At 39.1% G+C, this 24,886-nt stretch overlaps 1 protein-coding gene across 4 annotated transcripts in view; it reads left to right on the top strand.

Moving 5' to 3' along the window:
- Positions 1–24,886, top strand: part of LOC103345491 (zinc finger protein 717) — a 554,757-nt gene that overhangs the window by 39,794 nt on the left and 490,077 nt on the right. For 2 of the 4 annotated variants that reach the window (XM_089301824.1, XM_089301825.1), the window contains exon 4: positions 485–10,104. The exons of 1 other annotated variant lie outside the window; for it this stretch is intronic. In XM_089301824.1, coding sequence (XP_089157950.1) covers positions 485–1,449 — 965 coding nt within the window. In that variant the 3' untranslated portion in view covers positions 1,450–10,104. Of the gene's footprint in view, positions 1–484; positions 10,105–24,886 lie in introns of those variants that run through there. One more of the 4 variants, XM_089301823.1, reaches the window with a different exon arrangement.

Here is a 24,886-nt window from a genome sequence, read left to right as displayed (position 1 = left end):
GAGGTCCTCTATTAGCTCACTTCCCAGATGCCTGCAACACTTACGTCTAACTAGTCTGAAGCCAAAACTCTAGAATCCATCTAGTCTTCCCTGGTTTCTCACAGGTTCCCAGGCACATGAACCATTATCTGGTTCCTTCCAGTTTACATAGGCAGAGAGCTGTTCTGCAAGCAGAGTAGCCAGGGCTCAAACTGACACTGTTTTGAGATGCAGGCATCCCACACACCATAGCACAAATGTCATTCTACCATCCTTGACAATTTCCCATAGTAAAAAGGATCATGTTTGAACATTGGGAAACCTCATGGTATATTAATGCATTAAGGAGAAAAACCATATAATGGTCACAAATAAGTACCTCATACTGATTTTGTGAAAATCTTATGCCACTTGGATAACAAGTACCTTCATTCCCTTTACATGAGTATGCCAGGAGAAACAGTTACATGTGATTCAGTGACATGATTGCTTTTTCTCATTTCAGTGGTCATGAAAAGGGATGACCTGATTAGGATCAACCAGCAAAGTCAGGACAAAAATCTGAATCAGGATTTTATGAAAAATAACAAGACATCAGCTCTCAAGAGAATTGAATTAAGAAAAACACTTAGTTTAAATTCCAGCCGTATTCCAACACTGATTATTCAAAAGGGAAGCTATTCAGGATTGAAGCCTGAGGAATGCAATAAATGTCACACTGTGTATCCCCCCAGTGGGCCTAATCAACTACAGGCTGAAGAGAAATTTGATAACACTAAGATACCTGGAAAATCTCTCCAGTTCTGTGAGCCCTTTGGTCAGCATGACAAGATTCACATCATGAAGCAGCCATTTGGACCCACTGGACAAGCAAAAGTCTTCACAAGAAAGATGTATTGTAAATCTGAGAGGGTTCATATGACAGAAAACTGTAATAAATCAACTGTCACTTTTGGAAAAGGAACTCAAATAGAAAAAGCTATCCATGAAAATTCTAGCCTCAATATGCATCAACAAACTCACACAAGAAAGAAATTTTATAAGTACATTAGGTATGTTGAACCTGTCCTTCAACAGCCACAACTTGCAATAAATCACAGACTCAATACAAGGGGAAAACTCTATAGATGTAAACCTTGTGAAAATTCACTCAGTTTTAATTCACCTTATGAATATAATGACTGTGGAAAAGCCTTTGGACAAAAGTCAGTCCTAAGGAAACATCAGCGAATTCACACAGGGGAGAAACCTCATGAATGTATTGACTGTGGAAAAGCCTTTACACAAAAGTCACACCTCATAAACCATCAGCGAATTCACACAGGGGAGAAACCCCATGAATGTAATTACTGTGGAAAAGCTTTTGGACACAAGTCAGACCTCATGAAACATCAGAGAATTCACACAGGGGAGAAACCTCATGAATGTAATGACTGTGGAAAGCTTTTGGACACAAGTCAGACCTCATGAAACATCAGAGAATTCACACAGGGGAGAAACCTCATGAATGTAGTGACTGTGGAAAAGCCTTTGGGCGAAAGTCAAACCTCATCATACACCAGCAAATTCACACAGGGGAGAAACCTCATAAATGTAATGACTGTGGAAAAGCTTTTGGACAAAAGTCAGCCCTCCTCATACATCAGCGAATTCACACAGGGGAGAAACCTCATCAATGTAATGACTGTGGAAAAGCCTTTGGACAAAAGTCAGACCTCATAATACACCAGCAAATTCACACAGGGGAGAAACCTCATAAATGTAATGACTGTGGAAAAGCCTTTGGGCGAAAGTCAGTCCTCCTCATACATCAGCGAATTCACACAGGAGAGAAACCTCATCAATGTAATGACTGTGGAAAAGCTTTTGGACACAAGTCAGACCTCATGAAACATCAGAGAATTCACACAGGGGAGAAACCTCATGAATGTAGTGACTGTGGAAAAGCCTTTACACAAAAGTCAAGCCTCATCATGCACCAGCAAATTCACACAGGGGAGAAACGTTATGAATGTAATGACTGTGGAAAAGCCTTTGGACAAAAGTCAGACCTCATAATACACCAGCAAATTCACACAGGGGAGAAACCTCATAAATGTAATGACTGTGGAAAAGCCTTTGGGCGAAAGTCAGCCCTCCTCATACATCAGCGAATTCACACAGGAGAGAAACCTCATAAATGTAATGACTGTGGAAAGCCTTTGCACAAAAGTCAAACCTCATCAAACACCAGCGAATTCACACCGGGGAGAAACCTCATAAATGTAATGACTGTGGAAAAGCCTTTGGACAAAAGTCAAACCTCATCATACACCAGAGAATTCACACAGGGGAGAAACCTCATGAATGTAATGACTGTGGAAAAGTCTTTGGACAGAAGTCAGTCCTAAGGAAACATCAGGAAATTCACACAGGGCAGAAACCTCATTAATGTAATGACTGTGCAAAAGCCTTTGGAGAAAAGTCAGACCTCATCATACACCAGCAAATTCACACAGGGGAGAAACCTCATAAATGTAATGACTGTAGAAAAGCTTTTGGAGAAAAGTCAGCCTTCCTCATACATAAGTGAATTCACACAGGGGAGAAACCTCATCAATGTAATGACTGTGGAAAAGCCTTTGGACAAAAGACAAACCTCATATCACAGCAGGGAATTCACACAGGGTAGAAAACTCAGGATTGTAATAACTGTGGAAAGCATTTAGCCATAAGCCAACTTTCATCATGCATCAGAGAATTCACACAGGGCAGAAACTTTATGAATGTAATGACTGGAAAAGCCTTTGGACAAAAGTTAAACCTCATAATGCACCAGAGAATGCACACAGTATTGAAACTTCATGAGTGTAATCACTGTGGAAAATCTTAAGTTCCAACTCCAAATGCATCAGAGGATTCACACAGGGAAATAACCTTATAAATGTAATGACTGCCGAAAAGCCTTTTTCTATAAGTTATACTCATATCAAAACAATTCACACAGGGCAGAAACCTTATGAATCTAATAAGTGTGGAAAAGCCTTTATAAATCATATGTTATAAATCATAGCTCATATCACACCAGAGAACTCACACCAGGGAGAAACTTCATGAATGCAATGACTCTAGAAAAGCCCTTGGCAATAAGATAATAAATATTTAAAAGTTGAGTAACAGTTATTTCAACAGTTATTTGGAATACCATCTTCATGAATTACAGTTATTTGTTTTATAGCTGCTTTTTTGGCCACCCAGGATTCTTTCCCCACATTATTGTAGTGCAAGCCAGTGATGTGACCATAGGCATATCAAGTGACACATGTTCCAGCCATAATAGTGTACCCTGGCTCTGGATAATAAGTGTTGTGTGCAACACAAGGGAATGAGTGTGTGGTGACATATATACCCATGAGAAATTTCAACTTATCTGTGTGCACATCTGGATTAGACTCCACTACCCAAGGTCTATTTGAATATGCAAGTAGATGTCACCACATACATTATCCTCATTCCTTAAAGGGACAACCTCAAACCCTAAAAGTTGCAACACTCATCTGAATTTTCCTGTATTACTGAGTGCATAATGCCTTTTTCATTCATGGTGCCACTTTTCTATGCTTTTTCATTCTATTCCTAATTGCCTTGAGACAAGAACATGGAATGAAGTCTATCCATGTGGTACCCATTGCAATAGAGAAGCAGGAGCATAAATGTAGTATTTTTTTTAAAGATTTATTTATTTGAAAGTCAGAGTTACACAGAAAGAGCAGAAGCAGAGAGAGAGAATTTTGCATCCAATGGTTCACCCCTAATTGGCCACAATGGCCAGAACTGTGCTGATCCAAAACCAGGAGCTTCCTCCAGATCTCCCATGTAGGTGCAGGGACCCAAGCACTTGGGCCTTCTCCTATTTCCCAGGCCATAGCAGATTACTAGATTGGAAGTGGAACAGCTGGGTCTCGAAACAGCACTCATATGGGATGCCAGCATTTCAGGTCAGGGCATTAATCTGCTGTGACACAGTGCTGGCCCCTGTAGTACACTTTTGTATTAATTTAACTTATAATTTTTTATAACCTTTTTTTGTTGCATTATTCCCTGCTCCTGCAGGTGGCCCTCATTTTTATTGCAATTGTGTGTTTTTATTCCTTCCAATTTACAAAGTCCTTTCTGGATTAATATAAATCTGATTTACATTCAGTTCCTCAGGATACCCTCAGGAGGAACACTTTTCCTAGGTTGCTTGGCTATCCCATGATAACAGGGCTACAAATGCTATGATGCATCTAGCTGCAGTAACTCTTTTATTTCCCATCTAGATATTAGCTGTGCAACTAATCCATTCCAGCTCCATTGCTACCCATAAGAAATAGCTCTTCATCCCTGTTTAAGTCCCCACAGCTTCTTACAAGTGTTCATCAAATTACATCTTATTATAAACAGATTTAACAGAAAATGAATGATGTAGACACTGGTGGTTTCAGTGAGGTTGAATGATTTGCTGGACTGCTGTTTTGTCTGGGTTATCTGTCATATTACTTAGAACTAATTTTTCACAATATTGCTTGCCTGAGCACTTTTTCCTATGCTCCCAGCTAAACAGGCATTTGAAGACTAGTTTTACTGTTAATTCTCACTAAGGACAGAGGTCCCACATTGAGAGCACACATCCTTATGTGGTCCTTGGGACATAGTGAATATTATACCCACTTGATTTAGTACTCAGGCACTGGTCTCCATTGAAGAGAAGAACTGAGCTGAACAGAATATAACTCCCTTCTGATTAAAAAAAGACATTTACTATGCCAAACCTGGGTGTGTCACCTTAGGCATACCCTTTACCCTTGAAAACTGAACAGAGCTCTCTGGCCACACCCACTACAAGCCTCTAGAGATTCAGTGAAAGCAGAAAGTCCATTTATCTACAGTTATAATACAATGATAAAAACTGCCAGAAAAAAAAAAAAAAGACGAGTATTTCCACAAATGCCAAATGCAAGAATCCAAGAAGCAAGAATAAGGAAAACATCATCATGTTCCCAAAAGAACATGACATTTCAATACTAGGTCATGAAGATGATGAGAGAAGAAATGCAAGAAATAGAACTCAAAAATTTGGTCATAAGATTACATAGAAGTAATCAAAAGCAAATGCACAAACTACTGAAATCCATGAAGGACATGAAAGAAAATCTCTCCCATGAAGTAAAAATTATCAGGAGGAATCAAGATGAAATGAAGAATTCAACAGAACATGAAACTGAGATATTAAAAAGAAATCAAAATGAAATGAAGAATTCAATACAACAAGTGAAAAATGCAATGGAGAGCCTTAAAAATAGAATCAGTGAGGCAGAAGAGAGAATACCAGACTTAGTAGACAGAGTACAGGAAAGTATACAGTCAAACCAAACACAAGAACAGGAGATTAGAAATCTAAAAAAGACTGTTGGGAATCTACAGGATACTATAAAAAAAAAAAGACCAACATTCTGGTTCTAGAAGTTGCTGCAGGCATGGTGAGAGAGAAAAGATTAGAAGGCATTTTTAGTGAAATACTAGCAGAAAACTTTCTGGGTTTGGAAAAAGAAAGAGACATCCAAGTACAGGAAGCACACAGAACTTTGAATAGACATGATCAGAAAACATCCTTGCCATGACACATTGTAATCAAACTGCCACAGTGAAACAAAAAGAGAAGATTCTAAAATGCATAAGAGAGAAACATCAGATTACTCTCAGAGGATCTCCAATTAGACTCACAGCAGACTTCTCATCAGAAACCCTGCAGGCTAAGAGAAAATGGCAAAATCTAGCCCAAGTCCTAAGAGAATAAAGCTGTCATCCCAGATTATTATACCCTGCAAAGCTCTCATTTGTGAATGAAGGTGAAATAAAGACCTTTCATAACAAACAGAAATTGAAAGAATTTGCCACCACTTGTCCAGACCAGCACGATTTCTTCTTTTTTATTCCACTGTGGCGGATTTTATTTTTGTACTATGACTCTGTAGATAAGTGGACTTTCTGCTTTCACTGAATCTCTGGAGGCTTGTAGTGGGTGTGGCCAGAGAACTCTGTTCAGTCTCTGGGGTTAAGGGTGTACCTCAGGTGACACACCCAAGTTTGACATGTTAAGTCTTATTTCTCCTTTTTTTAATCACAAGGGAAGTATATTCTGCTCAGTTGGGCTCTTCTCAATGGAGACCAGTGCCTGAGTACTAGCCCCAGTGGGTATAATATTTGCTCTGTCCAAAGAACCACACAAAGGATCTGTGTAGTCCTCAGTATAAGTTCAGATTCTCCAGAAATGTCTCTCATCAGGTAACCAGGAACCCCCAAGCTTGTGGCCTCTCCCACTGAGAGTGCTCAAAGTCCCAGCCACACCGCGAGTCTTCCCACACACCCTCAGTTTTTTATTTTTTCACAGTCTTGCTTCAGAAGTTTCACACAGTCACAAGTTCCTGGCTTCCTGTTATTTCTCCCTACCAGCATCAGGAGTCTCCACTCGGCTGCTTGCCTTGTGCAGACACAAGCTGGCACAGCTGTTATGTATGTCCAAAATGGCTCCTGCTCTATCAGCTTGCATGCCTTTGTGAGGTGATTGGAGAGAGAGAAATGTGTCTGTACTGTCCCTTTTTTTTCTCTCCTCTAGTTTGGCTGGCACACTTTCCCTTGGAGATTTAAGCCTCATTCCCTCTAGGTTCCTGCCACATTTTTGCCAGTGGCTCAGGCTACTGTGGTCTTGTCTCACCTCACTTTCCAGTTCTGGTGCATAGGCTCTCAGCTGTTGGAGTCATGAGCCGTGGGCCCCATGCCCTCCATGTGGGTCCACCGTGTCCCTCTCATGTCAGTAGAATTTCCTCTGTCATTTTTTCCCTAACTCTTCCCTGAGACTACTCTATTTCCACTTTTTAAAAACTATCTTCTCCTGGGCTAGAGCAGTAAGCTTCCTCCCTACTCTACCATCCAATTATTAGCCCATCTCTATGATTATGACTGTTTCTTCCAAATTACTAATTTATACACCATATAATCAAAATTAAATGCCTTCCATGGAATGCATATTTATGTTGTCATTTACTACTATCACCTAATGTGTAATGAATAACCCGATTTGTGACATTCCTAACACAGGGATATGATGGGTACCATGGTTTGATTTATAATTGTGTGGTCCTCAACTCACTCTAAATGCTGGAAGTTGTCCAAGCAACTGTCATGTGTATAGGATTTGAGGACATTGCAGTGCCAGCTCCATCATGGTCATCAGCATAGGATACATTCTTAATGTTTCTAGATGCTCCTGGAACTGTAAATTATTTTCTGATTGTGGAAATTTTCCAAACTGCAAATCTGTATCATACTGTAATTTTTCCAGTTTATTCTAGACTGTTTTTTCACCAAATATTCATCCACATATTTATTTTTTAATTATGGCTCACATTAAAATACTCATTGTTACTAAGGGCAAGGCCAAGTTTTAACTTCCATGTGTATCAGGTTTCTATTTTTTTTTATTTTGTCTTTCATTTTATTAATTTCATCTGAGTATGTCAATATCCACATGGAAAGCAATCTTAGCACTGCCAAGGTATGATGATTCTTTTGGGCACTTATATTTTCATATGATGAGTGCACTAAATAATGTTCAAGTTGTCTTAGCAACCTCCATCTTTATGGCCTATCAAATAATTTTAGAACATTACATTCTTTTACACTTTCAAGGACACTTTTTTATAGCTTCCTTATATTTCGAGAATCAAAATTGTCATTCTCTTTAAAATTTCCATGCATTGGATCAAGACAATTTTATCTTGGTTTTAAAATTACTGAATTCAATGGCATAAGCTTTCTTTGATTTAAGAGAGCACACATTTTCTGTATTTAAATGTGTATTTAGGGCTATTTTTATTAATATCTCTTACATCTCCTTGTAACCTTATTCCTGCTTCTACTAAATTTACCATTTGTACACACAACTGTCAATATATTGAAATGAATACATTTCTCTATTTTTCATGTTGATTCAAATTTATTATTACCACCTCAATCAATAATAACCTAGTTTGTGCCAATTCTAGTGCAGGGAACTTCAGGCTACCATGATTTACTTTAACATTGTAAGGCCATCAAATTCTGGAAGATGTCCAAATTTTATTTTCACAGTATATGAGAACAATTTAGGGCCAGTTCCATCACTCATTAGCAGGAGATTTCATTCTTAGCCTTACAGACATCCATGGAACTTGAAATTAACCTTTAATTATGAAAATTTAAGTAAATTTTTAAATTCACTGGAGTCACTCTTTTGCACAAATATTTTATTCTAGGCCAATCCTAGCTCTGTGAATCTGTGGCCATGGTGATTTCACTTTTACTGTAAGATCATCATCACTCCCAACATTCTGTAAGTTGCCCTGGAAACTGTCAGGTACACAGTGTCTCAGGGCCATTTTAGCCAAGGTAATAATTCTTTCTCCTCAATGTAATATATATATATATATGAATATATGTAACATATATAACATACATATATTTTATACATAGATAAATTTTCATCTGTGTGTCTAGATACTAGTATATTTCTGAAAATTATGTGGGAAAATAGTGGGATCTGAATGTGATTTTTATCCCAGAATCATGTATGTTTATTTAATTTTAGAGGTTGGTAGACTTGGAGACACAGAGAAACAGAGATTATGAGCTACAACTTGGTGGCTTACTCTTCATTCTTGTAATGACCAGAAACTGGATTATTACAGAAATCTGAGCTATTCTTTTCTGATGATAAATACATTATAAAAATTTCAAAATGTTGCTCTCTATATATTTATATTACAAATTATATATATGTACATTTATATTGTAATGTCAAACACAAACACACATATGCATTATTTATATATAAACACCTTTAAAATTCTTGTTATTGGTATAAAATTTTTGAATTTTAAATATTTACTTCTAGAATTTTATTTAATATGTTTGATGTATTTCATATATACAGACTAATGAATGTAAGTGACACTTCCCCTGATACCCTCCCTCCCACACACACGCCAACCCTTTCTCCTCTTCCCTCTCACATTCCCACCTAACTTTTACAAAATCTGTTTTGTTTACTTAATGATTGTATAGTTAACCCTACACTAAGTAAGAGTTCAACAAGTCAGCAAATAGTATGAAGAAAAAAAAAAATTTAAAAAAAATCACTGTTCCTCAGTGGAAGAGACAAGTGCTCTAAACAATCATCAAATCTCAAAATGTGTATATAACTCCAATACATTACATTTTAGGTACTCTATTAGCTACCTCAGATCAGGGCAAACATGATATCTGTCTTTCAGGGACTCGTTTATTTTACTAAGTATAATGGTTTCCAGTTTCATCTATCTTGTTGCAAAAGACAGGGTTTCTTTTTCTTTCTTTTTTAATAACTTAGTAGTATGCCATAGTGTGTATATACCATAATTTTCTTATCAAGTCAACAATTGATTGATATCTGGATTGTTCCCAGATCTCAGCTATTGTGAACTGTGCTGCGATGAACATGAGGTTATAGATAACTCTTGCATATGCTAATTTCTTTTGGTTTGGGTAAATTCCAAGGAGTGGGATGGCTGGATCAAATGGTAGGTCTATAATCAGATTTGTAAGATAGCTCCATATGGTCTTTCACAGTGGCTTGCACCAGTTTACATTCCCACCAACAGTGGACCAGAGAAACTTTTTACCACATCCTCATCAGTTTTGTCATTTGTTGATTTCTTCTTTTTTTTTTTTTTTGACAGGCAGAGTAAGGCAGTGAGAGAGAAAGAGACAGAGAGAAAGTCTTCCTTCCATTGGTTCACCCCCCAAATGGCCCCTACGGTTGGTGCGCTGCAGCTAGCATGCTGCGCTGATCTGAAACCAGGAGCCAGGTGCTTCCTCCTGGCCTCCCATGCAGGTGCTATTCTTTCTTCCCTAGTTCTGACTCTTAAAACTGTTCCAAATTATGGGATTTGATTCAATGCACCAGGTCTTAAATTTAAGGTTTTATTTCTGACTTTTGAAGAACCAAAGAGACAGATTTTGTGTTATTTTAAAGTAATCTATTATGTTCTCTTAATGCCTCTTAAATTCTAGTTGTTTAAAACAACTGAGGTTTTTTTTTTTTTTTTTTTTTTTTTTTTTTTTTTTTTTTTTTTTGACAGGCAGAGTGGACAGTGAGAGAGAGAGACAGAGAGAAAGGTCTTCCTTTGCCGTTGGTTCACCCTCCAATGGCTGCCGCGGCCAGCGCGCTGTGGCCGGTGCACCATGCTGATCTGATGGCAGGAGCCAGGAGCCAGGTGCTTTTCCTGGTCTCCCATGGGGTGTAGGGCCCAAGCACTTGGTCCATCCTCCACTGCACTCCCTGGCCACAGCAGAGGGCTGGCCTGGAAGAGGGGCAACCAGGACAGAATTTGGCACCCCGACCGGGACTAGAACCCGGTGTGCCGGTGCCGCTAGGTGGAGGATTAGCCTAGCGATCAGCGGCGCCGGCCTTAAAACAACTGAGTTTTAAAGGAGTTATGATTTGATCAAATCTGGTCTATACTCTGTCATGATGTTAAGGGATCTTATTTCAACCAGATATTTTAAGCCTTCTTGTCATCTTTTACAGGCATTCAAAAAAATCAAAGTTCCAAAGAATTTGGACTTTGATATTTCCAGTTAGGTTCCTGGAAATGTCAAAGGATATATATCTCTCATCTTGGAGAGACACCAGCTAATCAATCAGGCTATTTGGGTTATATTACAGGTATTGTTAAAATGTGAAGTCATGCTAAATTTTAAGTTTCGATAATGTAAAATGCCACTGATACAAATGTCTGAAAGTTAAAAAGTCTAATGATCTTGTGTTACTGGACATGACGGTTATCTTAATGAGAAAGGCCCAGAGGCCTAAAAGAATTAAATGTTTTTTAAAATCTTACAGGTGCTTTTGAAAATACCGTGTAAAGTAAGCAAATGCCTCTTGTTGGTTAATAGTTTATCATTTTAAACATAGCTATTTAAAGTCTTTTCTCATCCACAGTTTTGTATATCAGATTTGGCTGCTCTAAACTAAAACATTGTTGGTTCTGTGTTTAGCTGCCCTCCTATAGGTTCTGATGGATTTTTTCCAGCCACTTCTATTGAATTCAGTAGTTTTGAATTGTTATGTAAACAGATGAAGTGAATAATGCACTACAGGTTCCAACTGGAAGAAAGTATGGTTAATCAAGTTTACCAAGAACAGAAAGTAATTTTAATTGGTTGGTAATAAAAAAAAACAGCTAAAGATTTTAGGAAACTATTACTAAAACTTCTTTATTGTTCTACCTTGTATGTTGTGTTATGTGTGTGTTCATATTGTATGTCTACATGGGAACATTTATTTTGAGCTCTGTCTTAATTGGTTTATAAAGGAAAGATTGCTCATAAATTTAATAGCTAAAATTAATTGAAGATACATTTGATTCATGTGACCTGAATCTCTTTGTCAGATGTTTTAAATTTGTTGATAGAAAGAAACTAAAAAATGTTTTATGTTTCTGTTTGCTGTTTAAACAAGCCACATCATGTTAGATATTTAAGATATATTTAAATACATGTATTCTTAAAATTTATAGAAGGCATTGTACCTACAGTAAATATTTTATAAGCTATTATTTAATGGTTAAAACCACTTGCTAAGATTCCATTTGACATTGTCAGTGGGCATTCTGGCAAGCCTGACTTGCTCCCACATTTCTCTATTCTCTTTAAGATGGGACACTGACTCTGTCTTGAGGGATTCCTCAAGATGTAGTTTGATTTTTACATCTTATGAAAGGAGTGACTAACATATTCTGTGTAAAAGCATAGCCAAGATGAGAGCTTAAATCATAATTTCACAGCTGGACTTACTTCACCATGGGATCCCAAATCCCCTTGGACTAGATGGTGAAAATGATACCTTAAGTTTTAACATATTTATATATATATGAGTAAGTTTAAAAGTGACTGTATTTGATTGCATTAAGTTTTAAATTGGTCATATAGGAGGCACTAATTGTTAAAGTGATCATATCAATAGAATTAATAGAATTAAAGAGAAGTAAATGCTTCAACATGGGAAGCAGTCCATACAGCAGACTCATAGAATGGTAATTGCTCTAAGTAGCGCTCAATGACCTCAGAGTCATCCCTAAATGCATTCTGGTCTGGCTAAAAAGCCCACAAGAGCATTTCAGGTGTGGAAAGTTAGGAGTGGTTAGAAACAAATAGCGGACAATCAGGGAAAAAATGGAGTGACTCTCGTCAGGCCATAGCTCATTTGCACTTGAAAATCAGTAAAACAGCCTGAGGATCTGCAGCACCTCCTGCATGGACCCAGAGGCCCCTCTGACTTTGACCACCTTGACCTCAGCATGACCCCAGCATGGCTCCCCATTCTCTGTTAGAGGAAACTGGGTTGCCAGCATCCCTGCAGAGAACAAGGACAGTCCCACAGTGACAGAGGTGGAGCCTGGAGCTGGAGTCTCTACAAGGGGCAAGGACCCATGGCAGTGTGGCCAGGAGTTCCCCATGTCTCACAGAGGACAGTGAGTGTGCCTCTGGTGGACTTCCTGTTGCAGGCAGAGGATTGCTCACTTCAGAACTGGTTAGTACGTGAATCATGCTGGCTGTGAGGCCTTAGCTCCATGCAAAACTTGGCTCAGGCCTTGGCTGCCTAGAATTAATCTCAGACATGGCCAAGCAGGCCCCACAGCACTGCTCAGCCAATCATCAGATAGCAGGGAGATACCTAAAGTTTCAGGTGTCTTTTCAAGCACTTAAGGTAATTGATAATATCCTGAGACCCTGCAGTTTGGCACATACACCCTAGTGGCTCAGACCCTATACTTTAGCCAATCATTTTAAAGGGCATCAACCCCAAAAGCCATCCCTCCACCTTTAATAGGTCCATTCCTGCCGCTGGATGCACTAATCAATTTTAAGAGATGTTCTTTGAATTTCCCGTGGAATGAGATGATTTGCTGAATGGTGCTATAATGTATAGATTGTCTCTGAAAACCATATAAAAACCCCATTAACTGAAGTTGGGGCTTTCAACCAGACCCGTGGCATCAGTGATAGTTGAGCGCCCAAGCCCAGACCTGCAATAAAACTCTCATGTGTTTTACAACAGCATAGGCTCCTGGTGGTCTTTGGGGACAATCTAAGTGGGCATAACATATCATACAAAAAATTTTATTGCTAAAGGAAATGAGCTCACAAATCACGTGGGCCATTAGTATTGAATACCACATCCTGTTTCAACAGCCTGAACATGCAGATGAATATCTGTGAGATGGGATAACTTCAGTCAAAGTAAAGTTAAGTTTCAAGATAAAGTCTGGGACCTGGCACTGTGGTGTAGTGGCCTAAGCCTCTGCCTACAGTGCCGTAATCCCATATGGGCTCCAGTTCGAGTTCCTGCTGCTCCAGCACTTCTCATCCAGCTCTCTCCTTTGGCCTGGGAAAGCAGTGGAAGATGGCCCAAGTCCTTGGGCCCCTGCACCCAGGTGGCAGACTCGGAGTGAAGCTCCTGGCTTTGGATTGGCCCAGTTCTGGCCATTTGGGGAGTGACCAGCAGATGGAAGATCTTTCTCTCGGTCTCTCTTTTTCTCTGTCTGTAACTCTACCTGTCAAATAAATAAATAAAATCTTTAAAAAGAAAAGATAAAGTCTGCCTGATTTTTTTTTTTTTTTGGACAGGCAGAGTTAGACAGTGAGAGAGAGAGAGACAGAGAGAAAGGACTTCCTTCCATTGGTTCACCCCCCAAATGACCACTACAGCCGGTGCACTGCTCCAATCCAAAGCCAGGAGCCAGGTGCTTCCTCCTGGTCTCCCATGCGGGTGCAGGGCCCAAACACTTGGGCATCCTCCACTGCCTTCCGTGGCCACAGCAGAGAGCTGGACTGGAAGAGGAGCAACCGGGACAGAACCGGCACCCCACCTGGGACTAGAACCCAGTGTGCTGGTGCCACAGGCAGAGGATTAGCCCAGTGAGCCATGGTGTCAGCCTGAGTAGTAGTTTTACCATTAATTCACATAGTACAACACATTCAGGACAGAGATCCTACATGCGAAGCAGGTGCACAGTGATTCCCATTATTGATTTACAATTGACAGTCATTTATGATGTCAGTAATCACCCAAGGCTCTTATCTCGAGCTGCCAAGGCTATGGAAGCCTCTTGAGTTCACAAATTCCGACCTTATTTAGATAAGGCCATAATCAAAGTGGAAGTTCTCTCCTCCCTTCGGAGAATGGTATCTCCTTTGATGGCCCATTCTTTCTGCTGGGATCTCACTCACAGAGATCTTTCATTTAGCAACCTGGTTATTTTTAAAGTAAGAAGCTGATATAAGTGCATATGAAAATGCAAAGAATCTAGGATAGCCAAAATAACTCTGAAAAAATAATAAAATCAAAGGGATGATTTTTAAGTGTTATAAATTTATACTAAAGTGTGCTGTTGTCGTACAGAAAGCCAGATGACTGGAACACAAAAGAGGTTCCAGAGAAGATCCAAACACAAACAGTGAACAGGTTTTCTACAGAGGCACTATTGCAGTGCAGGGGAGAAAGTATAGCCTTTTCAACACAAGGTGTTAGCACAATGAGATACTAATTTCCAATAAAATAGCTTCTATTTACAAAATTGAAAACAAAATATGCCACAGAGCTAACTGTAGTACTGAAAACTACAATATTCCAGAAAAAAAATCATAGAAGAATTTTTTTTTTACTTTGTTAGGCAAAGATTTCCTAGATACAAGAAAAAATTAAAATATATAATTGAGTACAGGGATAATTTATACTTAATCAAAGTCTAAAACTTCTTTTCTTCAAGACTTGTTTATTTATTTGAAAGGCAAAATTACAGAGTGGCAGATGCAGAGAGAGAGAGAGAGAGAGAGAGAGATCATCCATCTGCTGGTTCACTCCCCAGATGGCCACAATGACCAGAGCTGGGCTGATCTGAAGTCAGGAGCCAATAGATTCTTCTAGATTTCCCATGTGGGTGCAGGAACCCAAGCACTTGGGCCATCTTCTACTGCTAGCCCTGGCTATAACAGTGAGCTTGATCAGAAGTGGAGCAGCCAGGACTCAAAGTTATACCCATATGGAATGCCGGCACTGCAGGCAGCAGCTTTACCCATTATGCCATAGCATGGCCCCAAAAATTCTTTTCAAAATACTGTTTAATGAATGAAAGTCAAAGCAAAAAATCCTTGAAAAATATAGTATGAGACCAGCTCTGTGGCATAGTGGGTAAAGCTTCTGCCTAGAGTACCAGCATCCCATATATGCACCAGTTTGAGTACCAATTACCCAACTTCTGATTCAGCTCTCTGCTATAGCCTGGGAAAACAGTAGTAGATGGCCCAAATCCTTGGGCCCCTGCACCCTCATGGGAGATCCGGAGGAAATGCTTGGCTCCTGGCTTTGGATGGGCACAGTTCTGGCCATTGCAGCCAACTGGGGAGTGAATTAGCAGTTGGAAGACCTATCTCTCTCTGCCTCTCCTTCTCTCTCTCTGTAACTCTGACTTTCAAGTAAATAAATAAATCTTTTTAAAAAAAGAAAAAGGAAAAATGTACCTGATAAATTAAATTTTATAGTGCAATACATAAGATGCCAACAAAACAATGCTTAATTCTAAAATAGTAAGCATGTTAGAAATAGTTCACCACAGAAGACAGGAGAGGGAGCTGTTGTTTAATAATGGGTTGAGCCATCTCCTACAATACTGGGATTCTATATGAGTGCTGATTTGAATTCTGGCTGCTACACTTCCAAACCAGTTATGTTCATGCTCCTGGGAAAGCAGCAGTGGATTCCACACATATTCTGACCCCTGGCACATATGTGGGAGATTGATAGGCAGTGACCCTCACTAGGTAATCAGTGAGCCCTGAGTACATGCAACTTCCCACAGTGACTGCCCAAAGTCCCAGCCACACCCTGAGCCCTCCCACACAGCATCAGTGTTCTCACAGTCCCAGCACACAAGCCTCCCACAGTCATGAGCACCCAACCCCCCATCAGTTCTCCCCACCAAATTCAAGTTTCTCTGCTCTGCTGTTTGCTGGGTCTACAGACACTGGTGCACCTATTACATATGTCCAAAATGATGCCTGCTCTCTATCAGCTTGTTACAGAATGCCAGTTTCAGGGTGGTCAGGGAGAGAGAAACACGGCAGGTACACTGTCCTACCTAGGGCTCCTAGCTGGATTCCCACCAGGATCTTTCTGCAACTTTATCACCAGTGGCTTGGGTTGCTCCAGTCTGGTCTTACTTCCTGAACTGCTGCTGAGGTTCTTGGCTGCTGGGTTTCTGAGCTGTGCATGTCCACACCCTGCACATGGTCCACAGTGTCCCTTTAATTTGTGTGGAGTTTCCTCTGCCATTTTTTCCCTAACTCTTCCTTGAGACTGTACTCTCTCCACTTTTTTCATACTATCTTCTACAACAGTAAGCTCCCTCTATTCCTCCATCTTAATCCAATCCTTCATTTATTTTTTCTCAAGAAATTCATCAATAGGCTTTTACTCATCGGTTCAATTGTTTATTATTGAGTTCAACAAATACTTATTGAACAACCAAAGCATGTCCATAATAGTCACAGTGGAAAGAAACATGGCTTTTAAATTTTAAAATTTTATAATAAAAATGATAATCTGTGATAGATTGCCAATATTTTATTTTCTAAAGTACATATACCAAGTCTTCTCATTTTCCCTAGAGTATAAACAACTATTATACAGCACCCTGAAAAATCATAGCTGTTTATGATAACAGGGTCAATGACAGTGTCATATATATAATGCTAAGGAATGGCTAAATTTCATCTTTCAAATTGCTTTTATTGGATGCATGCTTGTGAGAACACTATTAGAAAGGCTTCACCCTAAGCTCATTTTCCCGACCACACCTCCCTCCCTACAAACTGCCCTCTCTAACTTGGATTCTGTATCATCTTCACTCTATGAAAAAGAATGCACCTGCCAACTAATGTGAAGAGCAAATCACTTCATCTCCTGTTTAGATGCTGCTTTTTGGACACTTGTGTGCTTCTACCTCCAAAAACAGCCACTCTGTCATTCAACAGTCACTGTTATGTCCTTCAACAAACAGGCACTAAAAAAAAGCCAAGAGCAATCCCACACTTCATGGGTTTTGTGTCTTCCCAGAGCCTGTAGATTAAAATTCTCATGGCTAAGGTCACCAAGGAGTTGGATCAAGACAGACAGCATAGAGTTTCCTATTAAAACAAAAAGGTCAGGTCTTCCTCTAACACATTTGTGTTAGCCAATTAAAATTTATTAGATTATTAGATCAGCTACTTACTACATTAGGACAAAGAGATAACATAGCACCATGGAACGAATAAGAAAATCAACCTAGGGTGCTGCTATGTTTTCCTTTTTTCATGGAGGCAGCTGGCAGTTTGAGGAAGAAAAGAGTTTGGATGAGAGTGCAAGCTCTGAGCCAGCAAAAGCCAACCCTATCTGAAAGAGTGATGGTCCACACCAAAAGTTCTTCCTTTCCAAAATTCAGAAACAAGCTTCCCAGAAACTGAGATGCCCCAGGAAGAAAAGACACCTAAAGAATCCAGTTAGGCTGACTCCAATGAGACAAGAAGAGAAACACAGTTTTCAACATGATGCTTGAAGTATGTTCTCCACCTCATGAAGCATCTGTCCAGGGTCTGGTGCCTTCTTGGTAATGTCAGCCATCAAACAGATGCCATACTTCCCCCCTAGCTGAACTGTAGCCATCATCATTCATCAGCTGGCCTGTACCCTGTTCAGCAGCACGGAAGCCTATAACTTATCCCCAAGCCCTACTTCAACATCCCCAGCTTCTGTAGCTGGATGGACCAGAGAGACTGGTAAGCCAAACTCGAGTGAAGACAAGGCACAATAAAAAGAAATATGGAGAAGTGTGTAATTCAGGTTTGAGTAGTGGAGACAACATGTGCTTAACTAACCAATCTTGGTTCCAATACAGGTCATGCAACATGTTAGTCTGTCACAAGACTTTGAGCCAATTATCTTGCTCCTCAGCATCTGTCTCCTCAAATGCAGATAAAACACCTACTTTGCAGAGCTACTATGAAATTTAAATACATATGAAGTTGGCCTTCAGAAAACAGTAATTAAAATTCTTATTTCTTTATTAAAAGACAATCCCAAATGCACATGAGGCAAGAATCAGATTTTACTAGACACAAATCCTACAGTATAACTCTGAGAATATAAAAAAAAAAAATCTGAATAACATATAGCAGCTACTTTGATGCAGCAAAATATACATGCACACACAACAGTTGTACAAATTCCCAGCTTGTGAAATCAGAATTATCTGAACAAAACAGATGTTAATAATCAAAGTGTATGATGAGTTCTGCTCATTTCTTCACCACAAGTAAAGACCTTCCAGGATGAAATCAATGTCCTCATTTGCTTTCTCTAAGTTTGTGGATGGTTAGAATCACTTCATTGGCCTCCTGGGGTTTCCAAGGCAACTAACAGGGTAATTCTCAAAAGGAAAAGAACACCAAGTCTGTGGCAACTATTCTAGAGACACTCATACAGTAATAGACATTATTACTAGAAATGCACTGCTCTCAACAGCAGCTATCCCCTTTGGTTAATTTCCTACATTCAATGCTCTAAGTAGGTAAACTTACACTTCTGTATAAAAAGGAATAATTATTACTACAAGAAACCATCAGAACTCTAAATGGAAAATAAAATTAATTTCATGAAAGTGAATTACAAAACCTAAAGCCCAAATTTGCAGCATAACCCAGTATTGTCTTTCCAATAAAAAAAAAAAGTTAATTCTCAAGTGTCTACACCTAAGAGATTCCCACAGCTGCCTCATGTCATCCTTTTCCAGGAGTCCTAGGGAGGGAAAGAAATGGCTAAATTATATTCAGAATGTCCTTAGTGTTTCTGTTTATTATCACATAAATTTATGATAGGTCAACTTTCAGTTCAGCATTTCAGTGTTCAGTTGTGCTAGAATATTTCATTTGTGGAGCAGGTATGTAACCTAGCAGTTAAGATGCCTGCATCCCATGTCAGAGTACCTGGGTTTCGTTTCTGGCTCTAGAACCTGACTCAAGCTTCCTGATAATCCAGACCCTGGGAGACAGATAACTGCTCTTGCTACCCACCTAGGAGACCTTGATTGAGTTCCTTTTCTGCTGACCTAACCCCAAGAGTTTAGGCACTCATGGAGTGGACATGAAGAGTTTAGCTCTTTCATTACATTCCTATCTCTTTGTCTCTATGCCTTCCAAATTTAAAAAATGAAAGCAATTCTATTTCTGAGCCATTTAATAAAGAATCACATCTAACCATGAACTATAAAGCAATTGAAGTTCTAAATAGAATTCTTTTTTAATTTTTTATTTACATAAGGTGAACAAATTCCATGCATTTCATATGTACAGATTTAGGAGCATAGTAATACTTCCCACCCATCCTCTCTCTCGCCCTTGCTCCCATCTTCCCTCTTCCTTCTTTTCTTAATTTTTCTTTTAATTTTTACAATGACATACTTTTAAAATTCCACTAAGTAAAGAATTCAATAGATATCAAGTAAGAAAACCACTGTTCTTCAAGAGTATAGACAAGGGCACTAAACAATATTCACATTTTAAAGTCTCAATTTTGCTAGCATACATAAATTTTGTCACAGTAAATTTATAAAATATGTTTCAAGATTTGTACTGCCTACACATGCAAACAAAAGTATATAGAATAAACACAGCCTTCTCTACCAGATCACTTAAAGCACTGTAAAAACATTTTGTAATTGATTTATTTTTAAAAGAAAACTTCTTAGAATTCCACATTCCTCAATTATCACCAACTTTTCTATTGCCTTTCCTAGTAAAAATGTTTTAAGTTCTCTGAACTTATCCATATCAGTCAAAATTCCATAGCAACCATCTATTGAAATGGTTCCTTAACAAATTCAATTATCAGCTACCTGTAAAGCATTCCAGGTCATTGATATAGTGAAATATTTTCTTGCTATGATCCAGGGAAGATACAATCCTGTTTTATTTCCAGAAAAAGTTATCACTGCTAACATTTTTGCAAAAGAAAATGAAGGATTTAGTTTACCATTTTTTATCCTGATCACATAAACAATTTTCATCATTTACTTGTAGCAGACTCCTGCATTAAAATCAATTGAGTATTTCATTTAAAAAAATGAAGAAAAGCAATTAGCCTACTAATATAGACTGCATCTGTTGGTGAACTAAAGGTAGGTATTTCTAGCCTCTGGACACATTTTTGAGGTAAACTTGATAGGATTGGTTTGCAGACAAGAGAGGAGTTGTGAAAGAAAGATTAATCAAGAATTGCACTGTGGGCCAGTGCTATGCTTCACTAGGCTAATCCTCTGCCTGCAGTGCTGGCACCCCAGGTTCTAGTTCCAGTTGGGGTGCCAGATTCTGTCCCGGTTGCTCTTCCAGTCCAGCTCTCTGCTGTGGCCTGGGAAGGCAGTGGAAGATGGCCCTGCATCCACATGGGAGACCAGGAGGAAGCACCTGGCTCCTGGTTTTGGATTAGTGCAGCGCACCAGCCGTAGGCCATTTGGGGTGGGGGGTGAGCCAATGGAAGGAAGACCTTTCTCTCTGTCTCTCTCACTGTCTATAACTCTCTCTCTCTCTGTGTCTCTTTCTCTCTCTCACTGTCTACTCTGCCTGGCAAATAAATAAATAAATAAATAAATAAATTGCACTGTGGATCTCAGCACAGCAACTGCAGAAGCTGCCATTAACTCAAGTAGGGAAGACTACCAAAGGGACAGGTATGAGAAAGAATGACATCAGTAATATTTTGGACTTGTTGGGATTTAAATACACAATAGATAATCAAAGAGATGTCTCAAGTAGGCAATGTGATATACCGATCTGAAATTAAGGAGGGGTTCCTGGGCTGGAGATACAAATTAGGAAACCATTAGTACAAACAAGGTTGTACAAATCATTAGAAAGGCTATCCAAGATTGAGATCTACAGCACTTATATATTTAAAAAGGAGGAGATGAGAAATAAAAACAGACTATGATGGGTACACTAGAAAAGCAATAGGAAAACTAGGTGAGTGGTAGTTTTCATGCTTATTTCAGAATATGTATGGTTGATAATGAGCAGCCTTTGCCATTTTTGATTTTGGATGATAGCCACTCTAACTGGGGTGACACCACACTGTAATTGTTATTTGCATTTCCCTGAGGGCAGTGATCCTGGAGTTTTTTCATCTGTCTGTTCCCCTACCCCCCTTTTTAAGGATTTATTCACTTATTTCAAAGTCAGAGTTACACAGAGAGACAAGGAGAGGAAGAGAGAGAGAGAGAGAGAGGTCTTTCATCCACTGGTACACTCCCCAAATGGCTGCAATGGCCAGAGCTGAGCCAGTAAGGAGCTAGGAGCCAGAAGCTTCTTCTGGATCTCCCACATGGGTTCAGGGACCCAAGGACTTGGGCCATTTCTACTGCTTTCCCAGGCCACAGCAGAGAGCTGGGTCAGAAGTGGAGCAGCCAGGACTTGAACCAACACCCATATGGAATACTGGTACTGCATGTGGTGGCTTTACCTGCTATGCCACAGTACTGGCCCCATGTTGGCCCTTTTTATTTCATCCTTTGAAAATGCTGTTTATGCCCTTGGCACATTTTTAACTGGATTATTTTGTTGTTGTTGAGTTTATGCAACTCCTTATATATTCTTGATATTAATCCTTTATAGATTGCATATTTTTTCAAATATTTTCTCTCATTGTTTTGATTACCTCTTCACTTTGTTAATTATTTCCTTTTTCATGAAACAATTTCTTTTTTTTTTTTTTTTTGACAGGCAGAGTGGACAGTGAGAGAGAGAGAGACAGAGAGAAAGGTCTTCCTTTGCCATTGGTTCACCCTCCAATAGCCACCTCAGCCAGTGTGCTGTGGACGGCGCACCATGCTGATCTGAAGGCAGGAGCCAGGTGCTTCTCCTGGTCTCCCATGGGGTGCAGGACCCAAGCACTTGGGCCATCCTCCACAGCACTCCCAGGCCACAGCAGAGAGCTGGCCTGGAAGAGGGGCAACTGGGACAGAATCTGGTGCCCCAACCGGGACTAGAACCCGGTGTGCCAATACCCCTAGGCAGAAGATTAGCCTATTGAGCTGCAGTGCCAGACAGTTCATGAAACAATTTCTTAGATTAATGTAATCACATTAGTCTATTGGTGTTTGTTTTATTTCTTGTGCTTCTGCTATCTTATTCAAGAATTCATTGCTTAGGCCAATAGCTTTTCCCCTATGTTGTTCACCAGTAATGTGATGGTTTCAGGTATGAGGTTTAGATCCTTGATCCATTGTGAGTTGATTCTTGTATAGGGAGTAAGATATAGGTTTGATTTTGAACTACAGCAGTGGAAATCCAACTTTCCAAACATCATTTATAGAAGAGACTGAATTCATTTCTAAAATATTTATTTATTTATTTATTTATTTAAAAGACAGAGATGGGGGAGAGGAAGAGAGACAGAGAAAGTGATTTTCAGTCTGCTGGTTCTCTCCCCAAATGGCTGCAATGGTCAGGGCTGGGCCAGGTCAAATTCAGGAGCACAGAGCTCCTTCTGGGTCTCTCACATGGGGGGACGGACCCAAGGTTCATTAGAACAAAGGTGGATTGGAAGTGGAGCAGCTGAGGCTTGAACCAGCACCCATATGGGATGCAGAAACTGCAGGTGGAAGCTTGATATTCTATGCCCCAGAGCCAGCCCAGAAGCAGCTGAATTTTACCAAACTTTGAAGGAAGAACTGATCCCCAGTCTTAAATTATTCAAAACAATTGAAAGGGATAAAATCAATCCAAATCTATTCTTTGAGACAGAATTAGCTCAATTACAAAAGCACAGAGATGCAATAAATAAGAAATATATACCAATATCCATAATGGACATAGATTCAAAAATCCTCAACCAAATGGCATGAAATACATCAATAAAGTCTTCAATAATACATCAATAAGACACAAAGTAGAATTCATTCAAGGGATGCAGGGGTAGTTCAACATATGCAAATAAATATGTTATTTAAAATCAATAAAATGAAAGATAAATCCATTTGATTTTCTCGATAGATGCAGAGAACCATTTGATAAAATGACATCCTGTCATGATAAAAACCTTTAAAATTCAGGATATAAGAAGGATACCTTGATACATTCAAAGCAATATATGACTAAACAACAGGCAGCATCATATTGAATGAGGCAAAGCTGTGAGGAATTTCGTTAAGTCTGGAACCAAAGATGATCATTTTCATTATTCTTTTTCAGTATACTTCTGGAAGTTTTAGTCAGGCATTAGGCAAAAAAAAAAAAAAAAAAAAAAAAAAAAAAAAAAAAAAAATCAAAGTGATACAAATTGGAAAGGAGAAATTCCAATTATCCCTGTTTGCAGATAATATAATCCTTTATATACAGGAACCAAAAGACTTCACTAAGAGACTATTAGAACTCATAAGAGAATTAAGAAAATTTGTAGGATATAATATCAACACAGAAAAACCAGTGTCATTCTTTTTTTCTTTTTTTTTAAAATTTTTTTTAAACTTTTATTTAATTAATATAAATTTCCAAAGTACAGAATATTGATTACAATGACTTCCCCCCCATAACGTCCCTCCAACCTGCAAACCTCCCCTTATCCACTCCCTCTCCCCTTCCATTCACATCAAGATTCATTTTCGATTCTCTTTATATACAGAAGATCAGTTTAGCATACATTAAGTAAAGATTTCAACAGTTTGCTCCCACACAGAAACATAAAGTGAAAAATACTGTTTCAGTACTAGTTATAGCATTAAATCTCAATGTACAGCACACGAAGGACAAAGATCCTACATGAGGAGTAAGTGCACAGTGACTCCTGTTGTTGACTTAACAAATTGACACTCGTTTATGGCAACAGTAATCACCCTAGGCTCTTGTCATGAGCTGCCAAGGCTATGGAAGCCCCCTGGGTTCACCGACTCTGATCATTTTTAGACAAGGCCATGGTCAAAGTGGAAGTTCTCTCCTCCCTTCAGAGAAAGGTACCTCCTTCTTTGATGACCCATTCTTTCCACCGGGATCTCACTCACAGAGATCTTTCATTTAGGTTTTTTTTTTTTTTTCCCCAGAGTGTCTTGGCTTTCCATGCCTGAAATACTCTCATGGGCATTTCAGCTGGATCCGCATGCCTTAAGGGCTGATTCTGAGGCCAGAGTGCTGTTAGGACATCTGCCATTCTATGGGTCTGCTGTGTATCTCACTTCCCATGTTGGACCATTCTTTCCCTTTTTGATTCTATCAGCTAGTATTTGCAGACACTATTCTTGTTTCTGTGATCCCTTTGGTTCTTAGTCCTATCATTATGATCAATTGTGAACAGAAATTGATCACTGGGACTAATGAGATGGCATTGGTACATGCCACTTTGATGGGATTGAATTGGAATCCCCTGGTATGTTTCTAACTCTACTGTTTGAGGTAAGTCAGCTTGAGCATGTCCCGAATTGCACATCTCTTCCCTCTCTTGTTCCCACTCTTATATTTAACAGCAATCACTTTTCAGTTGTTTCAGCACTTAAGAAGAATTGTGTATTGATTACAGTATTCAACCGAAAGTATTAAGTAGAACAAACAAAAAAAATACTAAGAGGGATAACAACATGAAGAATTCTCTGCCTGAGAAAGAACTGTAAGATTAGGCCCATTCACAATAGCAAAACAAACAAACAAACAAACAAACAAAAAAAACAAAAAAAAAAAAACAAAAACAAACAAACAAACAAAAAATAACCTTGGGATAAATTTAATCAAG

Source organism: Oryctolagus cuniculus, chromosome 8 (genome assembly GCF_051225735.1).
Source record: "Oryctolagus cuniculus isolate XC-2025 breed Fujian yellow rabbit chromosome 8, ASM5122573v1, whole genome shotgun sequence".
NCBI lineage: Eukaryota > Metazoa > Chordata > Mammalia > Lagomorpha > Leporidae > Oryctolagus > Oryctolagus cuniculus.
This window is presented reverse-complemented; position numbering and strand designations above follow the sequence as displayed.